Source organism: Serinus canaria, chromosome 4, assembly GCF_022539315.1.
Source record: "Serinus canaria isolate serCan28SL12 chromosome 4, serCan2020, whole genome shotgun sequence".
Classification (NCBI taxonomy): domain Eukaryota; kingdom Metazoa; phylum Chordata; class Aves; order Passeriformes; family Fringillidae; genus Serinus; species Serinus canaria.
Window position 1 is genome coordinate 56544518 of NC_066317.1, and position 25836 is coordinate 56570353.

Below are 25836 nucleotides of genomic sequence, written 5' to 3' on the forward strand. Positions count from 1 at the left end.
AAATGATCATGAAACATGTTTGTCTCTATGAACTGGACACTAACCTCCATTATTATCATAGGGATTTTTCACTGCGGTTCACCTGGGCAGTGGCTGATACCTGGCTGTCACAAACAACACAGGAATTCCTCATAACAGATGTGCTTCAATATGTGCAGAATGATCATGAGAGACACCTGACGTTTTTTCCCCCAAACACTTAAATTACACTATTTAACATACAGGCTTTGTATGTTAAAAAACCTTTCTTTTTTTTCATAAAGGAATGCTTAAAAATATATGTATCCATTTAATTATTCCATATAATAGTGAATAATGTGGGCCAGTACCTGCTGTATGAACACTTTTTTTTTTTACATAAACAACCCATCTTTGATTCATAAAGCCCACTGCAATATTCTGATCATAAGGATGTGTTCAATCCCCTTTCTCCCTACTTTCAGCCATGAGCTGAAATCCTTTCTACCCCCCAAATTACTTAGGTTTTTTCTGCACTAGCAACTGGCTGTATTTGTTTACAAGCATTGGGGGAGGTTTTACCTTTATATCTACACAACTCAGTTTGTTGCTACTCTTCATGCAGGTTCCTGTCCTGCTTTACCTTTCCCAGATGGAAAAGCAGCCATGGCTGTAAATTGTTCCTGGCACAGAGCTTGTGCCAGCCTGGCTGCACCCATGCAAAACCCTGGGCTGATGGACTGTGCTCACAGATGAAGTCAATCACAACAGCATTGTTCATCCTGGATATTAAAATCCCCATGAAACAGCTTGTGGGAGTACAATGTGAGGCCTTTTTGTGTACCTGCCTAATCTTTGGCAAGAGGGCTACTGAGGCTGACACAGGTCACCTGTGGTTTCCTTGTCACCTCTTTGTACTGGGTGTGTACAGGCTCATGCATACTTACTTCAAAAAGTGCTTCCAGCCCAGCCTAGAAGGTGCAGAGTGATCTTCATATCCCTCCTTGTCTCTTAGGAAGTACCAAATGAAAAAGGAGAAGTTTCCTTCTGCCTGAGGCTTAGCTTTAGCAACTACTGGCCTCAAGTATTATCAGATTTCTTGATATGTCTCAACTAACACAGGGAGCTGAACTCACCCTAAGCAAGTGGCTTTCCTAGAGAAATGTAACTCCCTCCCAAACCACCTGTGCACTTGCCTCAGCACCACTTCCCTCAGTATCTCTCACCAGGCTAAGGGTTATGTACCTAAAAATGGCCACATTTCCTTGCTGCTGGCAAGGCTCATTAAAGCCCCTCTCCACAGCACAAAAAGCACAGCACTGCAAGGAGCAGCAGCCTTTTTATCACTTGGCACATAAATCTCTTTTTCATATCAAGCTTTATGTATCAGATTTAAACAGTCTTTCCTAAAGGCACATGTAAATGTAGAACACTGACAACATTGAAGGAGTGCTTTATGGCAGCTTTCTTTAACAATTTGGTAGCATTTCTTGAAGTTAAGTACTATAACAGACACTTTAAAATGTAATAAACAACTGGATGGAAGAACTATAAAGCTCTCCACAAACTCAGAGGTGGTTTCCAAGCACTGAAAACTAACAACAGGAACACAGAGAAGTTTCTCACACTGCTCTTTAAAAAAATTATTGCATCCAAAGTACCTAGAAAATAATTTTGAGGATTTTGTGTTACTTAAATATGTCTCGTTCCTGAAAGTACATTAAATGCAGTGACACTGAGACAGAGCTTAAGGAAAATGTTTGCTTGCTACCTGGTTTTCTTGTGCAACAGCTCTTGGATCACACACAAGAGCCAACCACACTCCCCCTAAAAGCAGCACCCCAGCTGTGCTTTTAAAGAGAAAGAGTCAGATTTCCTGCTTAAACCACTAAAACACTTCTGGCAAACTTCTTTTTGTAAACAATTTCATCTATGGTAAAAGGGAAATCATAAATAAAATATGGAGAGGATGCAGCTCCAGCAGACCTTTTCAGTTACTGCAGTCCACAGTATATTTTACAGGGTCAAGGATGGTTATTTCAGGCTGAAATACAATAAAATTGTCACTCATCCTAACTTTACCTATCTAACTTTGTTAAATTATCTGACTCAACTTCTTTCTACTGCTTCTAAAGTAGGTGCAAGAGCAGCACAGACCTTGGGATTTGTATGAACAGAGCAGTGACTCCTAAATATCAATAATTTATGGAAGAGACTGGTTCACTCTGTTGACTAAAGAGAGATGTTAAACCTCTAATTCAGACTATATGACAACATTCCAGCAAGTAAATATTTTTTTAGGTTAGTTTAGAAACCCTTAATTTTACTCTGAAAAAAATCCCTGGAAACTTCATGTAAGGATAAATCCTTGAAGCTGATGGTTAGTAGCCAGTTGTTTTGCTGGTGCTCTCTGTGTTCCAATGCATTAAAGTACTTGGAGTAACTACTGGAGATGCAGCAAGGGTACAAGACTGCATTATTCTTTACAGGGGACCTTTACAAATCAGCATCAGCTTCAGCAAACTTCTTAGCTTGTCATTTGGGGGAAAAATTGCAGGAAACCTAGCAGAGTTAAAAAAGATATCTCTCAGAAGCTGTTATTGGCTAACAGGCTTTTTGCCACCCCAGGATTAAAAAATGTGTTAGTAAGTGCTCAGAGTAAGAAGACAAATCATAACTTCCTAGAGTTATCAATATACTTTAATATTTCTGTGTCAGAAAAAAAAAGAGATATGAAGTCTGTGATAGTTGTTTCAGAGCCTGCTTAAAGGGAATCACACTCTTGAAGCCCTTGTTGGAGAAACAGAGGAGAGATGGTTTATCTACTTGTTAAATGCTTACAACCAGCTTATGTTGATACTAGGAAGGCAGAAATGTCAGCACTGTGAGATGGTTTGTAGAAAAGTGAATTGTCTTATATACCATCCCTAATTTTTGTAGCTACAAAGGGATTTATAACTTCCCTGTTAAGTCTGGAAAGGAGTATTTTCTGCTGCACTGAATTATTAAAAAAACAATTTCTTATGTTAACATGTGTATTAATATCTCTAGTATGATCAGAGTAAACAAAATTGAGAATACTAAATGGAGTTACTAGACCTATTTATAATTGTCTGTATATAAACAGTCCCTATACCATCTGAAGGTCTATTACTGCAAAGTATTAGTGGTTAGAATCACATTAAAAGAGATGGATAAATTGCTTCTCCTTTCTGAATACTATACTGAGAAGGAAACCATAGGAAGAAGTAAACATAGTAGTTAAAAGAGTTTAGGGGTATGCATTTTTACTTGTAGAAACAGGAACTGTCATGGCTGGAAACATCTGATATGACAAAAGCTTTCAGGAAAGGGAAAGATATGTAATAGAGGGCAGGTTTCTTAGGGTAACATGCACAGCACACATCTCTATTATCTGCTGAGACTCACTGCATGTGGCACTGTGGAAATGATTCAGTGGGTGAAACTTCATACAAAATTTTGGCAAGAACTCAGGTTCAAGATCTTGTGTTGCTAATAAGTCTGTGTCCCAACAATATACTCCAGTATCAGAAACAGTTGTACAAACAGTTTAAATTATGGACAAATACAAACAGCATTTATTTAAGGAACATTACTATGAGACCCTAAAGGGGTAGTCAGTCCTTTGCTTAACAGGATGGAAAGCTGCTTAAAAACACATGTCAGTACAATGACTCTGCTCACAGGAGACATACACAATCTGAACCACATGTGTTTCCTGGGGTGGAGAACAAGTCATTTATCTTGGTCAGCTTTCTGAAAAATGGCCAGCCTGATGCCATTGATCAGACTGGGCAGCAGACTGAGTGCTGCACGTGAGGCAGTGTGAGCTGCTCTGCTCTGCTCTGCTAGGTGTGACACTGGCACGCTGGGCCATTAATTGCTGCTCTGTCAATGGTGGTCTAGGCTGGCTTTTAGAAGAGGCAGAGCAGATGGCAGCTTGGAGTGCCCATGGTGCAGGATGGCCCAGAGTGGGCAGAGGCATCATAGACCCTTAGTTCAGAGTTAAAGCATTTTAAAACTCAGCAGGGGATAATGAGTACTGGAGTAATTTCTCTGGCTTTGAGGACAATATAAGGTTTGCTTTGCCATATACACCTCTTATTTCCTGCCTAGAATCAAAGTCAAAATTTGTAAAATCAACAGAAGGGAAATAGCAAGTGTTACCAGCCACACAGAGCATTTACAGAATAAGAGTACATGTTGCTGTGTTCTTAGAGTAGGAATTTAGGTATTGTGTGCAACCCTGCAGTGATCCCAGTTTTAGGGAGGTTACAAGTGAGAAAGAACAAACTCTGCTCATCTTAATTATTTTTAAACTGATCACACCTTACTCCAACACGACAGAAATCTCAAAAACCATTTTTTGTAATTTGTCATATGCAGTTTAGAAGTCTGTGTTCACACATCAGAATGTCTGACAAAATGTGCATGAAGGCAGGTGGTGCATGGGAGGGAAATCAACATCAGTGGTGGGAAAGTTTTCAGATGATAAAAGAGATTGTTGTTCAGCTCAAAAGTTTTAAGTCCTTTTCACTTTCTTCTGAGCCTAGAGATAACACTTCATGGAATGTAGTGAAAGAAAAATCACTGCTCCTACATTTCCTTCATGCAATTCACTAATTTCTAAAAAATCCCACCTTCTTCTTGTAAAAAAATCACTTACAGCCCACTGAGAACCATGGTTCATTTATATTTTCAAGGAGTCAGTATTTTTGTCCCTTTGTTAAGATGTCATAAACAAGGTTATTTTACCACAGAGATGATTTCACAAATTCTGCCTTAGATTTTTTATTTGATTTAGGATTTAGGACAGGTTCTTTAAAGCTGAAAAGAAACAAATTTATTATTTTTTTACTTTGGTGTAAGTAGAATCACTCCAGGATTCACTTAAGTATCCTTAAAAATGTCATTTTTTATATACTTTTGTGTATTGAATTTGGAGGCATGAGAGGATGGCTAACCAATCTTAATATGTTGCAAAATTCTCTGGAGACCAGCCAGGTTACTTCAGTTGAAGTTGTCCCAGGAGGGACTCAAGCAATACTTTATGGAAGATCTGCCAAGAGGTCACTTCCATCATTATCAGGGTACTTCTCATCAATTCACATCTTCTTTCTAATTTTGAGACGTATAAATTGCCAAATTATATTGTGCCACTTTTTCCACTTAGCAGATTGCTCTTGAAGAGCAGACATCTTATTTAACTGTTGCCATCTCTATGTTAAAGGCTACCCTAGGTTAGTAACTTAGATGCAGGTACCTCCTGATTCCTTCTTTCTTAATATAAGTCCCTAGTACAGAGATTTACCCCACCTATTTCTTTGCACTGGTAACAGGAGATCCAACAAATAATTTAACCCACACAGTGTTCTTTGAACTTTTAGAAATTAAAGTCAGGTAAGAGAAATCTTACACTAATACTTACTGCTGCAAGAACAATCTGCATGGAGGAAAAATGTCCTTGCACCTCTTCCAGCAGGTAGCTGCTAAAATTATACCAAAATTATACTCAATATTGAGGGATATGAGCCAAATAATTCAAGACACCTTTCTCTTTGTGAATATTTGCTGTTAAATGCTACATGTATAATATGTCTAATTTTTCTTTTCCCTTAGGTAGTAACTTTCATGAATTGATCTGATGTATGCAGCTAGGACAAAACCAGGTATCAGTGACCAAGGATTTGGTGACAGTATTTTGAAATTTCTTCCTGTGGATGTGAGGAAGAATCATGCCTCTGAAATTCAGAAATGCTGATATAATCTCAGTTGGGAGTGTTGACCTAAGGAGTTACAGAAAAATGTATATGACCTCTAAACATTCCCTGAGCTGAAGTCTAGATAGTTTATGCTGAAAGGACTCATTTGCTTCTTGACAGCATTACTCATTGGTAAAGATAGTGGTACATTTCTTTCTCAACTCTATTTTTTCCTGTTTACTTTCATGTATTATTTCTTGGATGGGACTCATCAGCTACTGAATGATATATCCAAGGCAAGCCCCATTTCCACACACAACTGAGGTTCCTGCTGACCAAACTGCTTAGTACAGCATTAGTATAATCATTCTGAATATGAATTGCATGCCAATGGGTAAATAAATCAATAAATAGACCAGTCAGTGAAAACTAGTTTATTCAGTAAATATCTTGGTGTATGAACATGAACTGAACCTAGTGGGTGAGCTATGGAAGGTAAATAGAGTATTAAATGAACTGCAACAACTGATGTAACATACTTGGTAGGAAATGAAAGAAATTGCTTTTAGTTTTGTATATTTTTGCTTACCCTAATAGTACCTAAATGGTGTTAGGTAGATTTAAAAAGATTTGAAGAATGTAGATAATGTTCTCAGCATTGATGTCCATTAGTAATTGTTTCCTCTATATTGTCTCAGCATTGTAAAACACTGAGAACCTATTGCTCCTGAAGAATTTTTATAACAGCCTAACCATATGAACATGAATACCAGTAGTCAAAAAAAGAAAGTATTTATTCTAGGTGACATACTCATAAAAAATTGAAAATGTAGATAAATGTTTAATTAATTATCTAAGTTAAAAATATTCAGCAGTAGAATATGTGACTAACTTCTTCCTTAATGTCACTCCACCAAGTATAAAGAAAGTCTGAAAGAGTAGAAGACTGTGGAGAGCTGTTTTGTTTCAAATAACTTTATTTTTACTTATTTATCTTTACATACACATATGCCAAGTGAATATATATATATATACTTTTACCTAAGAATCTCAGGAATACTGATGTTCTTAATATTGTTTGGTGGTTTCCTCATGGTTTGAGGTTTGTACAAGTTCTTGCAGCCTTGATCAGGAAGACCAAGAGCTGGTAGTGCAGTAAAGGCATGCTTCCTCCTGGCAGTTTCTCCTGGTGACACTTCTCTCTGTGGACTGTAGGCAGAGACTAGATGACTGATTTGATCTGGATGACCAATTTTATTATATGTCATTATGGCATGTGTAGAATGACCAATTTATTGTGTAGAAATCATTGATTAATTTCAAATTTGATAATGAAGAAATTTTGCTCTTTTGCTCCTACAATGTTTTGAAACCAACCAGACCTCCCTGTGTACTGGTGTGAATTTTGGGAAGACATCAGCCCAAGATATTTTCCATATAAATTCAAATTTAGACAGATAAATACCCCAAATGCAATATTATGTCATCAAAATTGATGTATTTTCAAATAATATACTAGCAATAGCAATGATTTACTTTAGATAATGTCTTGAGACCCTTAATGAGGGCAGGGACACATGGTACTTGTATACATATGTCATCCATATGTGCAGCAGAAGTATTTTTCTTGCCAAAACCTATCAAAATAATCTAACAGAATTACTTATTTTTAACTCTTCATGCCAAAATATTAAATTGTTCAAAAAGGTGTAGAATCCAAATGGGAAAACTTTGGGAAATTAATGTTACTTTTCTATAATTGTACAAACATAAATCTAAAATTGCTAAGAAAAGGAAAGCAGTAACTCTTGGTTTACTTATTCCCATGGTGTCATTTTCAGCATGGGTGTGGTTGAAATACCTCTTTTATATTGGATTCGTTTTTGCAGATTTTTTCTTGGGAGCACTTTGCTTATAGTTAGGATTGCAACCAGCAATATTTCACTATAAAGCTGTATATTTTCTCTGTTTAATTGAGAAAAATTTGTTTTGTCTGAAAATTTCCAGATGTATTATAACTACAGTACATCCCTGTGGAGTCTGGAGAAAATCAGTCATACTCTTTCCTTAAGGCTGGGTTTATCAGATTTTCTAATTCTAGTAAAACTAATATGTTCCTCCTAACATAAACTTTATGCTGATTCAAATGTCATAAACCTATTTCCATATTTATAAGATAATCATCTAATTAAAAACTTATTTTAGTTGCTTTTGCTGCATGATATATATGCTGGGTCCAGTTCTCCATCTATTGAATTATGCTTCCTTGAAATCATGGGCCTTGTTCTGAATTCCCTTCCTGTGGAATTCAGTGCAGGCAGCACTGGCCATGCTGATGGTCTTTGTGCCTCAGATAGGCTCTGATAGCTGTGAGGCATCACCATCAATCATAATTGTAAATTATGATTGGACTGCATTTTGCACTCATATTGTCCTTAATTTGCAGATGTATAAATGATTGTACAGCAGGGTGATAAACTGAATATCCAAGTGTTCTTTTCCATATTTTTCACAGAAAGCAGCGCTTGTGTGACGCTAATAAATTAGGTGTCTAGTTAGAAAAATAATCTACTATTGTCTTCTATCAGACATCTCTCACTGCCAAATAAAATAATGGTTGTACAAGCATTGCCAGTTTGATTTGTGGTCAGGGCTTTGCACCTGTTCACTGCATAAAGAGCAGTGCTGCACTCACAGCCACGAATGCTGATGTGGGAGGAGGTGAGGCCATGGGTACAGGGTGCACAGGCTGATGTTCCACACATAACTGCTCTGCTGGTTCTGCAGCCTCAGCAGCACCTTTGTGTCGGTGTGTCTGCTTGTAACTTTCTTTCTCTGTTGTAACTTCCTTCATCTATCAAATACACAGAAACAACCTAGAAATTTCCACCTGCCTTGGTCATAACTAAACTGGGTTCAAGAGTTGTGCAACACAGACCTCTGACATTTAACATGATTGGAATAACTGTTAGGAATAGCAGGTCTCTGTACATCCGGGATGAATAAAAGACTGTCAGTTGTTGGAAAATAAGAGGACCCAATGAGAGATTGCCAGTCTTGACCTGTGTTGAATGCTGCAGAACACGTGATGTTTCCTGATATTTTTACAATGATTGTTGCTGCCACTGGTAAAATGGATTCCCCATTTCCTGTGTGGATTGATATGGTTTCTCACCAATGGACCTTGCTGTGCTCCTATCTGATAGAAGGAAGTGCCAGGTACTACCAGATATTTTATCTCCAGATGGGTGCAGGTGGTGTTTAAATCGCCTCTTAACCTCATTGACAAGAAAAGTAAATTTACCTTGTTACATGTCTTGTGTAAGCACCATGAATAGAAGTATAAACATGTTTTGCAACTTTCAAGTAAGTTTTTGAAATACTGACAGAATTAGTCGCTTCCTAGGTAACCACTATTCATCTCTACTTTTAATTCCACTTATCATACATCCAAAGGGTGGTAACAACAGCCTACTTTTACTACTCCTATTTAGCTGATAATCCATGAGGGGCCTTTTCCAGGCAACCTTTTCAAGTTCATTGATTTGCTGAATGCAAAGTTTTCATCTTGTGTGTGACTACATTTATTTCATTGTATTTGGCCATACTGAAATATAACTTCTGCTTTAATGGTGTGACTCAGTTTCATATAATTTACTCTGATTAGTGATTACTGTCCTGCCATTTTTGGGCACCCACAATTATCTTCAGCAAAAAGTTTATACTTTCTCATTTCTTATAAAGATAATAGATAGCATTTAAAGAATACCGAAGACACTTGGAATTAAACTGAAAATACCCACTGAATACTAACTATCTCCAAGTTTCCAGATCTTCCAGCTTTTAATTTCTTTATATGTTTGATAGCTTTGTTCTAGGCTTTTAAGGCTGCTATTGAGTAGTCCTCAGCTAGTACAAATCTTCATGTACTTACTGTGAGGTTGGTTAGTTATGAATGCTATTTGTTGGTGTAAATATCAGATGGGACTCTTCTTGTGACCTGTGCAGTGGCATCCTGAAACAGTAATTCCTATTTTATTCCTCTCCCATCTGTTTTTAATGTATTGCCTGTCTTAAAATGACCAAAGATGATATTGCAGTGAATTGTTCAATTTTACTTTAATGTAATATACAAAATAGCCATTATTAATTGCAAGTTAATACATTTTATATAAAATCCAATGTACAGTATCTTAAATTTGTTTAAATAGTATTATAAATGTAGTTTTAAGGAAGAGTCAGTCCTGGAGTGATGCAGTCTTATGTCAATTACAGTTCATTTTGATATCCCTGCTGTTTGTTAAAAAATCCATCCTAGAGTCTAGAAACATCCTTACTCAGATTTGGTTCCAATCAAAGCAAGAATGAACTCCCAGATTTTTTTTTCATTTCAGCTTTGTTTTCCCAACACAAATGAATAAAATCCTGTGCTGGGGCCACCAGTTTGAATGTCATTTGCCATCTGCTTCAGAGCTCATCATCATCTGATAAAGCATCAAGGTAATCTGTATCAACATATAAGAGAAATCCAGAAAACAAACTGTCTGCCCACGTTGGATCAGAAAAGAGACCATTTTGGTCAGTGTAGAAGATTTCAAGCCATACTTCATCTTCTGGCTGAAGGTAGATCACCGTGGATCCAGAAGCGACGTCGTGGTTGCCGGTGTTGGCGTCGAACGTCTTGATCCGGTACTTGCCATTGTGAACCAGCCCAATGGCAAGGTGCTTGTTTGCTAAGGTGATGTCATAAGAAAAATAATAAATCCCCGGGATGGCACAAATGAACTTTCCTGTGGATGGATTGTAGTGCTCCCCCTCGTTGAAGAGGACTTTATTGAATACAATTGGTAGTCTTTCCTCTGGGTAGCTCGTGGTGATGCCAACAGAAAAGGCAGATTTCAGCACTATCTTTCCACACTTGCAGACCCCTGGTGCTCCTGGCTCTCCTCGGTCTCCTCTATCTCCCTTAGGTCCAGGTGGTCCAGCTGGACCTACTTCACCTTTGGCACCAGTCAATCCTCCAGGTCCTTTCTTACCAGACTCACCTTGGTCTCCTTTCTCTCCAGCTGGTCCTAATGGCCCAGTCTTTCCTCTTAAACCTTCAAAAACATTTTAAGTTAGTTAATTGTTGCACATATCACCTCAGTAAATGATTGTGTGGGCTACTGTGTGCGCCTGAACAAACAAGAAAAACGTGGTCAGAATTTCAAAATACTCTAGAAATACTTCCACAATTTTCTAGTAAGTTTGCAAAAGGAATGCCAGTAATTCCTATTTATCTTCTTGTGTCTTGATTACACATTAAAGAATGTTATAGGTAATCAATCTATTACTGCCTGAACTACCAGGCACGACTGATGGCAGGGACAGCAGCATGACTATCCACATAGTGATACTTGTGCACTAAATATTTCCTAAAAATAGAACATTTTTAGTGCATACCTAAGAACCTGCTAATCTTTTATGCCTGGCTAATAGCACAGGTGGGACTATTTATTTGAGACCACTCATGCTTCATTCTTTCCAATTTTTTTCTTAGCATTTGTGTGACAAAAGGTTGCGTATTTACATTTCTTTACACTGATAAATGTGCATACTCTCACTATATTTATATATCATCACACTTCATCCCACACAGGCACATACACACACTCATCATAATAAATAAATAAATAATATATACATAGTACATATATATATATATATATATATATATACACACACACACCTATATATAGATAGATATAGATATAGATATAGATGTATAACAGTGATGATGACAGGTCTTGCTTTCTTGTACTACTGTGTTAGTTTACACAAATATTCAATACCTGCACTCCCTTTTTCACCTTTTTCTCCCTTCCTGCCATCTCTACCATCTCTTCCTGGAAGACCAATGCGTCCATGTGGCCCTGGGGATCCGCTGGCTCCAGGGGGTCCAGCAGGGCCTGGCAAACCTGGGATGCTGCAGATATATCTGGTGTAGTAATTTTCTCCTTTGGTCTGGCTTTGAAGAGGTTGTTCACTTGTGTAGATGGCAAAACTTGTAATGTACAGCAACACAAACATCCTCAGAGCTGGAAAAAAAAAATTAGTAAGACATGGAAAAATTACTAAGTCACATGGAAATGGCTCTGAATATGCAAATAAGTGTGACACTGTGATGCATTATGCACAAGTAGAGGTGCAGACCTGAACCTGAAATTTCTGCATTACCAAAATCCATGTAGGAGGCAAGGAGGAAAGTCTGTCAGGTTGGAGCTTTTCCTGGGCACTGTACAAGTTGCTGTATGACTTTCAAGTAATTGCAGCTGTAGACTGACACAGTATAAGTGGTGACTATCAGCTTTTTGGGGCCAAATGGTGACACGTGAAAAAATAATCTGGAGATTTTCAATGCATCGTTGATTTTGTCTTTGGTCCCTATATCAGCTTTACAGATAAAAGCCCTCTTCCTGGAGGGAGTTAGTCTGTGCTAGAGGCAGCTGCCTGTAGTAAGGATAAAGCTTACACCTTCGTTTCATTTTGAAATTTGCCCTTATGGTGGCAAATGCATCTCCGGCTTAAATAACTGCAGCAGAAACTTGCTGAAGTTGCAGAAAGGATGGCAGGCAGTTAGAGAGCTACAGCTTCAGTGCCCCTTGGAAACAGCTCAAATAAACACTTCACCCTCATCGCTCAGGTGGAGCCAGACAGCTGCCCTGCCCTGCAGGGGATGGTGGGGTGTGAATGGGCTGCTAACAGGTTGAGTTTTTTAAGCCTGGCTTGGGCTGTCATTTACAATGAACTGTGTCACAATATCTTGCAAGAAAACTGGTTAAATCCTTATATATGGTATTTGGGTGTTTTCAGAAACGATTGGATGGAAATTAGATTTCTCCATCCCTCTGTATACTGGGATAGTACAGAAAAGTAACTGTAGAAACAGTGACATGCTGAGTAATTGCAGTACCTGATATACAAAGGTGTCTTAAATTTAGTGTTGCATTAGCAGAGAGTCAATCAAGGGTCAGGTGAGAATGTACAAGGCAAGCTGTTATTTCTAGTTCCTTTGCTGTCTTCTCAGAAAATTTGTGTGGGCTTTTTTGTTGGAGCTGTCCATTCCGTCAGAGCTAATTTCAGCATTCAAGGAAATCAGAATCCACAGGTTTCTGTGGGGAGAAAAAGAAAAAATGGAATGGGCGATTGAGAAAAATATCTGTGAAATGCAGTCTGTCTCTTTTTTACAGTAAATCATAGACTCATAGAACCATTAAGGTTGGGAAAGACCTTTAAGATAAGATTGTCAAGTCCAGCCATCCACCTAACATCATCACCATGTTCATCACTAAACAATGTAAAATCCACACATTTCTTGAACACTTCCAGAGATGGTGACTCTGCTGCTCTCCTGGGCAGCCTGTTCCAATGCTAGTCAACCCTTTCTGTGAAGACTGATTTCCTGCTACCCAGTCTAACCCTCCAGTGCCACAATTTGACATTATTTCCTTTCACCCCGTCATTTGTTCCCTGGCAGAAGAGACTGACCCCCACTTGGCTACCACCTCCTTTCAGGGAATTATAGAAAGTGATAAGGTCTCCCCCAAAGCTCCAGGCTGAACGCTCCCAGCTCCCTCAGCCAGGAGTCCTCACAGCACTTGAGCTCCAGACCCTTCCCCAGCTCTGCTGCCCTTCCCTGGACATGCTCCAGCACCTCAGTGTCTTTCTTGAAGTGGGGTTCCAAGGCTGAACACAGGATTGAAGGTGTGCCCTCACCAGTGGCCAGCACAGGGGGACAATCCATGCCCTGGTCCTGTTGGCCACACTAGTGCTGGTACAGGCCAGGTGCCTGTGGCCTTCTTGGCCACCTGGGCACAGCTGGCTTGTGTTCAGTCACTGTCACCAGCACCCCCAGGTCCTTTTCCACTGAGCAGCTTTCCAGCCACTCTGCCCCAGTCTGTAGCACTGCCTGGGTTTGCAGGACCTGGCACTTGGCCTTGTTGAACCTCACACCACCAGCCTCAGCCCACTAATCCAGCCTGTATAGATCCCTCTGCAGAGCCTTTTAATCTAGAAATTGTTGTTCTCATTCTCTCCTCTGTGATACTGATTGGCGTTAACTGATTTAAAGCCCCAAGCCATTACATTTCTTTGCAGTTCATGATATTTCAGCTGGTATATGGATGGCATGGTCAGATCTATTCAGCAAAGATCAACGTATATGTATATACATCCATGTACACATACACAGTCTTTATGAAGAATCTTTTATTTTACAGAATGGAAAATTAGAAACTGTTATGGTATTGGTGATAATGCAGAAAAAAATGTAAATATTATATTTGGATAGAAATTCTCTTTGGTGGTATACATTTTGCTTTTCATTTTAGACATCTTGCATCAAATGGGCAGAAACCAAGCTATTAATTTTGCTGTTATTTGATAAAGCCTTACCATCCAGCCAGGCGTAGCAGTCTCCACAAATGGGTTAGCATATGAATGCTGAACATTGAGCAGAGCAGTGAGTGATAACTCCAAGGCAGTTGTTAGCTACCAGACAAACTTCACAGTGACGTTTGCTCTGATGTACTACTGAGCAAACTCAAATAAAGCTCATGGATTTCCATGGGACTTAAATCAGGGACAAAAAAGCTCTCAGCAGAGAAGAAAAACTTTAAACACTTAGCCAGGAGGGAACGGCTTGGAGGGACTTCATGCTTAAAGCTGCATATGCATTTTACACAAAGCTGATGGATAAGAAGCAGACATGACCTAAGGATCAAGGACTGGAAAAAAATCCTGTCCTTTGCCAGATGAAAGTCTGAATCAGTAGGCTGGACATTCCCACACTGTGTTGCATGTAAGACAGGCAAAAGCAATCTCAACAATTTCTAGTTTTGCCTGTGTCAAGGATATGTTACAAATCAGAGTAAAAACCTTCACACAGCTGCTCCTGTCAGTGGCTGGCCAGTACCTTATTGATGTGTGAAGCTGTCTCCATCTCCCAGCCCTCCCCTGCTGTTCTTCTCATGTGCCTACAGGAAATTAATTAGTCTGGGACATGTATTTCTGAATAGACCATGGGAAAAATGTCATTTGGGGAAGGTGAGAGGAATGGGGTTGTTGAGATAGGGATGTGCCTTAGATGGCTGGGGCATTGTGTTTGGAGAACCAGTTTAGGATGGAGAAGGCATGGAGGACAATATACAGAGATTTCATCTACGTGTTGGGGGTCTTAAGGAGTGGTGGGGCTGTGTAGCTGAATGGTGGGAATGCAGTTAGGAAAACAGAGCTGGGCTTGGGAGAAAATTATGGTAATGGTTCAGGTGATGATGTGTACAGACCTGAATTTATTCTTGGGGAGAACACAGAAAGCTGCTTCCAACAGTGGTAGCCAACAAATGACATTTGGGAAACCATGCATTAAGCCAGAGAATCAGAACTTCACTTGCCCTTTGAATTCAGACTCTTGCATTTCTTTGTGCATAACAGCAGCCATTTCATAAGGAGTGGGGGGGGTATGCCTGTCTGTTTTTGCAGTCTCTTGGAAAGAAACTCAAAAAGAAATCTCCTCAGACCAAGGAAAGAAGGACACTGCTGCACCCATACCCCTATTTCCCACTGAGCGCCCTTAAAAGCATCACTGAAACATTAAAGGTAAAAAGGAACATATGAGCATGGCTTTTGAAATTTCTGGTTGACATAGGAGACACAGGAGGCCAAAATCAGAGATTTCAGTTCACAGGGTTTTAAGAAGTTAGAGTGTATAAGAGACTTCCCAGATCACTTTCTCAGGAGTCACCGATCGTTGTAGTTTTACTGTTGTAGTTAAATATTTGTTCACAGAGAGTTAACTGGGAGGCAGAACGTGAATCATAAATAACACTTTGTTCTTGGCTTCTGGTTGTCCTTTTAAAGATAAAAAACTTTTGTCCATAAACTGGGGTAGGAAACAAAGTCATTTATATATGCCAAGTGATTTGTCTCCAGAGAAAAACAACATTTGAGGAGTTCAATGTATTTTTCCAAAAACTGAAAGCCAGAATAAGCACATGGTATTCTTCTTCAGAACAATAACAGACATCTTATCATAGCCATCACCAAAAATAATAATGAAAATGATATAAACTCAGAGTTAGAATAATGTTATTCCATGTTTAGGAAATGGCATTTCAATAAGTTTCAAATCCACTAGGCAGAGGAAGAGTGCACATCAAGGCGTTCACTGGAAGATGATGGACATGCTGATCAGTTCTAGTCATAGAATCATAGGATGGTCTGTGTTGGAGAGACCTTTAAGGTCATCTAGTCCCTGCTGTGGGCAGGGACACTTTTCACTAGAGCAGTTTGCTCAGAATGGTTTCTGAAACAGATTTTCCAAGTGAGTTCTTAAGGGTCTCTCTTTCATTTAATACTGAAAAACCTTCAAAAAGCTTTTCTGGACCTTGTTGCAGTCTGTTAAGGTGGCAGATCTAAAGACTCAAAAGCAGGTGGCCAGCAGGTCAAGGGAGGTGCTTATGCCTCTTTACTCCACTCTTGTGAGATCCCACCTGGAATGCTGAGTCCAAATCTGAGGTGTTCAGTGAGGAAGGGCATGGGCATCTGTCGCCCTGATTTTGTAAAACTTTGTAAAGCCTTCTGATGTTTATATTCTCTCAACAAACTTTCTCACACACAATTCTGTAAATAACCTATGTTTTGCATTCTTTCATGGAGGTAGAGAGAATTGATGGACCCTTGGTCTGTCCAGTGGCATTGGAGAGGTGGCACTGTCACCCTCCAATCCACTGTCACCTTTGGAAAACTATAAATGTTGGAGTCAAAAAATAAAAGTCCTCTCTTCTTTTTTGTTTCCCTCGAGAGCAACAGTGTCTGTGTCATCATTTCGTGCCTTATCTCAACAGACATCCTGGAGCAGGTTCAGAGGAGACCACAAAGACAATCAAAGGTCTGGAGCACCTCTCCTATGAACATGTGCTGAGACAGTCAGTACTTAAAGGTGGTACTTGTGAGAAAGATGGAGACAGACTGTTCAGTAGGGCCTGTTGCAATAGGACAAGGGGATATGGCTTTAAACTAACATAGGGTGGATTTAAAATACACAGAAGGAAGACATTTTTTATCCTGTTGATGGCAAAACACTGGAACAGGTTGTCCAGAGAGGTGGTCAATGCCCCATCTCTGAAAACATTCAAGGCCAGGTTGAACAGGGCTCTAAGCAAAGTGATCTAGTTGAAGATGTGCCTGATGATTGCGGGGGGGTTGGACTAGATGACTTCTAAAGGCCTCTTCCAACACAAACTGTTCTATAATTCTATCATCTCCCTTGAGAACATACTCTGTAAGTTAGATCCCCATTGAAGCCAGGGCTCAGCAGAGGCTTTTCATCAAGGCATTAGGAAATCTCATTTCATTACTGGTATGCTCAGACTATGTCACTAACATTTTTTTAGACTTAGAAATTCAGGGATTGTAAGAAATTCCCAGTTTGGAGACTTTCTGGTATATGATCTAATCTTTCTCACTTGTTCAACTATGTAGAGCTAATTCTAAAATTTATTAATTGGCATTGTTTTGAAACAAGCCTAGAAGATTTCCCATGAATCTGTTGTAAATAAAAACTGGGTCAAGTGCCAGTAGCTATTAGTCACAAGCTACCCTGTCTATGCTCTTACTTTTGTCTTGCCTTGCTAGCTTTGAATTCACTTCCAGTACATACACAGAGCTGTTTAGGCAGTAGAACACATGTTTTAACTTCCTTGTGCACAAAGACATGGATGAGAAATTGTGATACTTGTGGGCCCTTCCTGTCTGCAGCCCTGGCAATGGATTAGTGGTAAAAAACAAGAGTCTCTCTATGTCCTTTGGCTTTCCAAATGCAAAGGCCCCAAATACCCCACATAGCTACCAGGAATCCTCACTGAGAGATGCACAGACCTTCCCCAACTCTCCCATCCAGGAACTGTAGGGTAGGAGAAACAAAATGTATAAGGAGGTAATAAGTCAGAAAGAGAGGTAGAGAGAGAGAGGCATCTTCAGCAATTCATTTGAAATCTCACTGGCTGTGCCAGTATTTCCCTCTCAAAACATGATCCACAAAAGTCAGCTGTGTCCACGTGCCTGAAGGGTTCAAACCTGCCATTCAATCTGCCACCACCACTTACCATTCTACAAGGCCTTAGAAAGAAGTGCTTATGGTTTGGCACGCCACACTCAGCAGTTTCTTTGCTCTTTATGATTTTTATGCCATTAAAATGTGACTCTTAGTGATGGATTTTTTTTTCCCCATGGATTTTACAGTGATCATCCACCTTCAGTTGGCCACAGCTTTATACATCTCCCAGCTTGTTTTGTGTTATGGGGACTATGCTGAATTTCCAGAGCTTCACCTGTAACACCACACCTTACTGTAATGAATCAAGGCCACACTGCTTGGGTTATCTGCACAATCCAGCAATCTTCACATGGCTTTACACTGTTCTGCTTTCCTTGTGTAAGAAGGGGAAAGTGACCCAACAGTTTTTGAGCAGTCTGAACTTCTGACTCCCAGTACCAGAACAGCTGATGGTGCCCAAAGGAATCATTCAGCCAGTGGGAAGGACCATTAGCTAAATATTTCTGAGAAAAAAATCCTTAAAGGCCTCATTAGCAGTGCTGACATTTAACAGTCTCACACACTTAGGTTTGCAGTCAGTCATGTTTGAGCAATCTTCTTCATAACCCTGTGAATGCAGTCAGATTCTTCAACCAATGCAGTCAGATTCTTCAGCCATGTCTCAAGGCTCCATTAAAAATCAAGTGCTTGTAATCAAGGGCAGAAGTTTAGTATGCTTAATTTTCAAAGTATCAGAAGAGTGGGAGCAATTTTATTTCTCAGTGTCTGTCTTTAAACATAGTCTCTCCAGGTATTCCCATTATTTGGAAGGTTGTTTTTCTGAAAAATGCCAGAGACCCTGGTCATGGTGTGTACTGGTGAAATAGCTTGACTCAGCTGGTGGGAATTTGAACAAGAATGCTGGCAGGCAAAGCAGTTTCACTGCCAGCTGTACCAGAACACACAAATAAATACAACCTGACAGAATTTGTTTTGACAGAAGGCCAAGAAGTGAGGCCAGTTGCTTACAGTTGGCAAGTGACGTGGAGACAATAACATGTTGGCTTGCAGTGTAGAGAAAAACAGACTTAACACTGGGAGACTCAGGATATGAGTGTACCTACACCTCAGGTACAGGATTATTTGAAATGTGTCCTCTATTTCCTTAAAATAAAATAGGAAAAAGAGACAGGAGCCATAAATAAGAAGCTGTCATCAGGCATGACCTAGAATTTGAAGGGTTAGTTACTAATCTGGACTGAAATACAGCATATGGAAGCATGTAGGCATCTAAAAATGTGGATGGGTGCCTAGAGCAATGTGCCCATCTCCTGTGAAAAGTCCTTCAATTCAAGCAGGCTTCCTCCTCTTGGTTCCTCTCCAGCCCTTACCAGGAAAATTTCCATCTCCTGTCTTAGATCATTCTGCCTTGCCAACCTTGTAATGATAGAAGAGAAATAAAAAACAGGCTGGGTAAGCCCTTTTGGATGGTCTGGAAAGAGGTAAAACAGGGCACAAAAAGGTCAAACTGCACATGGAGACAAATAAGGGCAAATTCTTGCCACAGATTCTTGCCACAAGTCATGGGGACAGACTTCTCCTGCCTGGTGCCTTGTGCTCACTTGTGTTCTCACCTGGGCTTTGTGAGCTGAAGTCCATGGAGAGCTCCCCTCATGACAGCAATCCCTTTGCACAGGAGTGACTGATTGGGGACAGCAAAGCAAGAGCTACTTTGGGAGCTTCACTGGATATTTAGCTGAATATGCTGTCGTCCCTGGGCATGGCTTAATTCTCATGCCCTCAAGGTAAATGTTGTTTGTTAGATCATGGACACCTCTGGAGATGGATTCTCCTTCACCCACTTGCTCCCTTGGTACAGCACATGGCACCAAAGAACTGTGTTCACCGTGTGAGAAGAAAAATGTGAAGATAAGAAAGCTTCCAGACCCTCAGAAGGGCTCTCCTCCCCCAGCACATTGTTTTCTTCTGGAAGTTCATCAAATGATATCACCCTGGCACTGTGCCTTTCTGGGAACCGTGTGGAAAAATAGGCATCCAGCCAGGGACTGCATTCTGTATTGAACTAGGCAGAGACCAAAGGAGCAGTTTAAAGGCTTAGACTGCACTAAGCTGGTTGATTTTCTGAAGCAAGTTGGGGAAGGTGCCCATAAACTTCTCTGGCAGGGGAGCAGTGGAGGCTGTGCCCTGGGGCAGGGAGCAGCCCTGTTCAGCTGGGTGGCAGTCTCTGGTCCCTGTCCTGCTGTAAATGGAAGAGGATATCTGTCCATGGCCTGACATGAGTAAATATTTTTCAAAAACCGTCATAGTTAAGCTTTTAGGTGTACACTTGCAACAAACCAAGCTGATAGCTTTTCTAGAGGAAAACTGGAAATTCTTCCTACCTGGGCTGCACAGATGCTCAGGACAGCAGTGTGAGACCCAGGCTGTGCACACCCCACAGTGCTCAATGTGTTAGCAGCCTGAGAACATCTCAGTGCTGCAGCTTTCTTGCAGGGCTACAGCCACAGGGCACTGCAGTGTTCACTGCCCAGAGTTAGCTGCAAGCTCTCCATCTTCTGACCCTTGCTGTAATGTTGGCTTGGTCAAGAGCAGCAAAGACAGAGCTTCAAGAAACTGAAGTCAAACATGAGAGAAGTGGTAGTGAACCTGAATCTCACAGAGGTGTGAGTGTCATTGTGTCTCAGCACAAATGATAAATGTGTTTAAAAGCTGAGGTTTTACTTTAAATTAGCGGTGCTTGAACTTCTGAAAGCCTAAGACATTTTGAAATGGCATGAGAGTTTTGAAGCCTCCTGTGCTTTCAGAATGCCACCAACATTGGCTTGAGTCCCCAGCCTCTGGGACTGACAGGCTCTCATGTCAGCCCTGGTGGTCTCCATTGTACTGCTCTGACTTGTCAGTAAAATCCTGGCTTGAAAATCAGCATACTTTCCTGACTCTGGCTGTTCTGAGAAAAGTCCTGTTCTCCTGGAGGGAGTCTACCTCAAAGCTATTACTTCAACAGTATTACTTCCATATTTATATTGGAACAGAAAAAGGAGAATTTGGCCTGGTTTAGTCACATGTGCAATTGTTATGGTTAATGTCAGATTCAGGAGATTGGAGCCAGGAAGATATAAAAATAGAATAAAATTTATGTAATGTCTGCTTTTGGGTAATAGCAGGTTTTTAAAGTATGCTTCTTCCTGATTAAATCAAAGCTTTTATTTTCAGAGAGGTTGACCTCGTTGTGAGACAGAAGGGCATGCACATTAGAAAGACAGCTCTAAACAGTTTGGAGCTGTGAAATAAAATTCCATTTAAATTCTGTATGGTTTGATATTTTCTTACTGAAACAAAGGTTTCTGTTTCCATAGCAAAGCAGAGGGGACAATGCATCCTTGCTCCCAGCAGACTTGCCAGGAGTGCTGTCTGTACCCAAGCCTACCCTTGGTATCTCCAGCACCCAACTGGTACCCAGCACACTCAGGACCTGCACTTCTGCTTGATGAGGCTGATGTTCTACAGCTTCATATCTTGTGCAGGTTATTGTGTTGGGCAAGGGCTGGCTGTTCCCTGGGACTGGGAGAGATGGAACTCACAGGGAACAGGGTGGCAAGGCAGGATCTCACCAGGCAGAGCCCATCCCCAGCAGGGCAGCCTGGAGATGGCCGGAGACAACTGTGGCATCTGAGGCCAGAGCAGAATATCAGCTTGGGGATGGGGCTCAGCTGGGCTGAACTGGGGTCTTGGACCATGGGCAGGGTAATGGGACACCCCAGGAGAGGCAGGCAGGGATTTCAGGGATGTCAGTGCCTGCAGGGCTCTGGGAGGTTGCAGGTTGTACTTATTCAAAGAGGAAGAAAGCATTGTGATCCTGGTCTGGCAGCACAAGTTCAGTCTGCACATACAGAATTAGCAGTTTTCACAAGGCTTTCAAAGGTTTGTTTAATTCCATATGGATCTTTATGCCTCTCCCCACTGAAGTATTCACTGAGCCACGTAGACAACCTGTGTCCTTCAGAATTTTGTCTTGCTTTCATCTGTCTCCTAATGAGAACCATTTCTGTGTTGGATTGTTTGGATTTGTAGAGTCTCAGTTCAGCTTGTTTAGAGTTTGTTTAGTACATGAATTGCCATGTACTGAAGAGTGTCAAACTTGCTTATTTGAAAATAATTTTGAATTGTTCTTATAACACATTGTAAAAATCTAAAATCTGTTTTAAGAGCTCTTTAATATTGAAATAACACTGACAATTCTTTCCCTCTGTATTTCTGATTTGGATTATTCAGGCAGGAAACTTTAAATTTTCAAGTAAAAAATTTATGAAGAAAATGGAAGTATTATCTCATTTATTTGTTTTCTAATTTGTACAGACCATGAAAGTGAGAAACTCATGCTGTTATATAGACCTCTGGAGGGTCTATCCACCTGTTTGGTTAACTGTTATAGACTGCTATATATCCTAATCACAGTCTGTCCTGACACATCATTTTTTAAAAAGAGTTTAATGAGGAGGAGGAGAGGAGAGGAGAGGAGAGGAGAGGAGAGGAGAGGAGAGGAGAGGAGAGGAGAGGAGAGGAGAGGAGAGGAGAGGAGAGGAGAGGAGAGGAGAGGAGAGGAGAGGAGAGGAGAGGAGAGGAGAGGAGAGAGGGAGAGGAGAGGAGCGGAGAGGAGAGGAGAGGAGAGGAGAGGAGAGGAGAGGCGAGGAGAGGAGAGGAGAGGAGAGGAGAGGAGAGGAGAGGAGAGGAGAGGAGAGGAGGAGAGGAGAGGAGAGGAGAGGAGAGGAGAGGAGTTTGTTCTTCAGACAAATTTGTCTGACACACATTCTCTTTGAAGAATGGCAGTTTTTCTTGTGATATAATAACTTCAGTTTGATACACATAATTATTTGTCAGCCTGCTTCTGTATGTACTGAAATCAAATGCAAATCTCTCTTTTATTAATGACATTTGATCAAATTCACAGAGAGGAAGAAAGAAAACAGAGCACAGAGTTTTCTTTTAGGAGATCTAATTTCTGTTCCTCAATCAGAAATGTCTATTCCATGGCAATTATTTAATCTTACATGATTCTATTTCTTCACTAGTAAAACAACAATATCAAAAACATCAGGGATAATATTACCCTGTTGATGTAAAAGCAGGTAATTCCAAGAGTACTTTTCAGATTTTGCTTTTCTTAAGTAATTGTGAAGTGCCATTTTGTATTTCAAATCAATTTTCTCACAGGAGATTAAAATGGATGAAGTCAGCATAATTCTTTCAGGTTTTTTCATTACAGTGCAGATGAGGCATCTGATAACCGGTCATTTCTGACAGAAGGTGTTTTCTCACTTAAGTTCCTGCAACAATAATTGGTCTGGTTTCTTTTGAAATCCATCCAGTCTGGGAAGTGTTTGTTTCCTTGGGTTCCTCCAGGGAACAGCACAAAAAAGCTGCAGCTGTCAGTCAACATGCCACTCTTGAGTAGGAAAGTCTGGCCTTTGTCTGGTAAGGAGCAGCTTTACTTTGCATGTGGAGGGATGTGATTTCAGCACAGTCTCCACGGGGCATGAGTGGGCATTCCCAGATGGTCTGAAGGTCACTGAGTGTTTAGCAACCAGTTAAATCTCATTTTCACTTTAATTTCCCCTGATCTCAGTCTGTCAACAAGTTCCACCTAACCTTGAATCACAGAATGTTAGAGTCACCTTAGGATGTCCCCGGCCCAGCTGATTGAGCTGCCCGTAGCAATAGCCCAGCTGGAGCCATCTGACCCACAGAGCAGCATTAGTGTGCACAGCCAGGTGGGCTCCATTTGGGTGACCCCAGGCTGAGGGATCCTGTGCCTGGGGGGTACCAGCTGGCAGGTCCTGACACAGCATCACAGGGCTTCCCTTGGGCAAGGAGCAGACAGGACACACAGGCAGCGCGCGGTCACACCCACGGGTGGCACAGCCTTGGGTGCAGCTGCAGTGCAAACACAGCCCCAGGCAGTGGTGTGTGCTGGGTTATGCCAAAATGCATCCATTTGTTACAAAGAGAAGTGATTGTAGAGAACCCTCTTCACAATTCCATAATCAGTGAATAAAATTCTCCGTTATTGTCGTGTCCGGGGTTTTGCTCGAGTTTCTCTCAAGTATCTCCAGATATAGTTTACAACCATGACAATAAATTCAGCGTTATTTTGCAGTTGCAACTCCATGGCAGCAGATTGCCATGAGTCTTTTTCCATTTTAAACAGTGACCTTGATTTAAATTTATTTCTTAAGAAATTCTGGCAGGTTTGAGACAAGCAGTATGCCAGAATCACTTCTAATGATCTGTCCCCCAGAAATGTCCTTACATAATTGTTAATACAAATAAAATATATATTAAAAAGAGGAGTCATGTCGGGCTTAGAGCGTATCAGCTTCAAATTTCCATCAGGGTAAAGGGTTTTGCAATTTCCACTTTAATGGAAACCTACAGAGATTCAGAACATATTGACTTGCAAATAAAGTTGAAATACATAAAACATGGAGAAGCTTTCTCTTGCCTTGGTTAAAATGACCTTTCTTTCTTTCTATTTAAGTTTTATGGCATGGAATCAAGATGTAAAACTGAAAAAAAATTATTACAATTTAAAGTCTTTCAGATCAGTGCAGGCAGTCACTTTTCCCTCAGCTGGGGCATATTTTCATCACAGAAAAACAAGTGTTTGTGTACGTGTGTGTATGCACACACATATCCTTGCATTTACCAAAGGAGTAAGCCAAAGGAGTTCTGTTTTCACTTAGCTTTTCTTCAATGCCCTGGAGCATGGTGGATACATTTTATATAAAATATGTTATTAAAGATTTTTTTTTCTATTTGACTTTTACTGATAGAATTAATTTGCTTTAATTCAGATCTGTTCTCTGATGGCCTAAATTACAATGTACTTAGATTAGTTTCTAGCTGATAAACAGTAAGCTGACACGCAATGTGTTTTGTTAGTTTTATCTTTGTTTTAGTTATCTTCAATGGGCTCTGCAAAAAGTTCTAGTTTGATATTTGTGATTTTATTTATTGCTTAAATTACCCTGTCTTGGACAGGTAATTGCAATTGAAAACTCTCTTATGCTCAAAAGTCATGTCTTTCCTGCTTAGAATTCTCCTTTTCTACTTGTGAGATGCTGTGATTTCTTATGAGTCTTCTTTTTCCTCTGTCTTTGGAAAACTTTGAATGTATGTCTGCTCAAATATCTATATATTTGTACACACACTGTAAAGTTAAAAAATATAGGTCTCATAAATTTATCAGCTCATGGGAAAGAATATCAAAACACTTCATTTGAAGACGCTTTTCTTGGCATAGCTGCTCTTTTATGGTTTTTTATCTATTCTGCTTATTTTGTTATTGCAGGAAACTAGGTCTCTGCAGAAGTTCATAAGCCACTGCTGTTCCTTCTCAATAAAATTAATTGGTGTCCCATCTTGTTCTCTTGGGGCAATTATGAAATCAGCTGTAACAGCCATTTCATCATGTCTCTGGTTTGGGATGAGTGTCACCTCTGAAGAGCTCTGGTAAACATGATCAGAAGCCCTTCTGGCCCTGCACCCTGTCTCAGGCAGTGCCTGCTGCAGGCTCTTGCACCATTCCCAGGGATGTGGGCAGCACAGAGATGCTTGCACGAGGTTATCTGCCTGTTCCCCTCCAGCTGAGGGCTTCCAAACTGAGATACTTTCTGAGTCCTTGCTTTCTTGTCAGCCTTGTTGGACTCTTTATCCTTAAACTTGGATGGAGCTCAACCTCTGGCTTTTCACAACATTTCTCATAACTGGTAAATTTGTTAAATTATGCACAGAATGCATAATTTTTTTCTCTCAAACCTTTCTGTCCCTATTAAACAGTTTTAACTAATAATTTCATTCAGTTCATTCTATTTCTTGCTTTAAGAGACAGTGATTAATCTGCTCATTAGTATGTTCTCTTTCTCAGAAGGGTAGTAACATTATGGTAGCCACAGCTTTTTCTTTTTTGAGTATTATAAATTTACAATTAAAAATTCTAGTTGTTTTATGGTCCACCAAATTGTAAGAGCTGTTTTCCTGTGGTGTATTAACATCAGTAAGCAA

General features: G+C 40.3%; 1 protein-coding gene across 2 annotated transcripts in view; it reads right to left on the reverse strand.

The window, feature by feature from the left end:
• LOC103824290 (complement C1q tumor necrosis factor-related protein 7) overlaps positions 1–25836 on the reverse strand; it is a 395389-nt gene that overhangs the window by 334830 nt on the left and 34723 nt on the right. For both annotated transcript variants that reach the window (XM_018925035.3, XM_050973476.1), the window contains exons 2-4: positions 12634–12832; positions 11513–11758; positions 9784–10780 (exon numbers count right to left, since the gene is read on the reverse strand). In XM_018925035.3, coding sequence (XP_018780580.2) covers positions 10149–10780; positions 11513–11750 — 870 coding nt within the window. In that variant the 5' untranslated portion in view covers positions 11751–11758; positions 12634–12832 and the 3' untranslated portion in view covers positions 9784–10148. Of the gene's footprint in view, positions 10781–11512; positions 11759–12633; positions 12833–25836 lie in introns of those variants that run through there.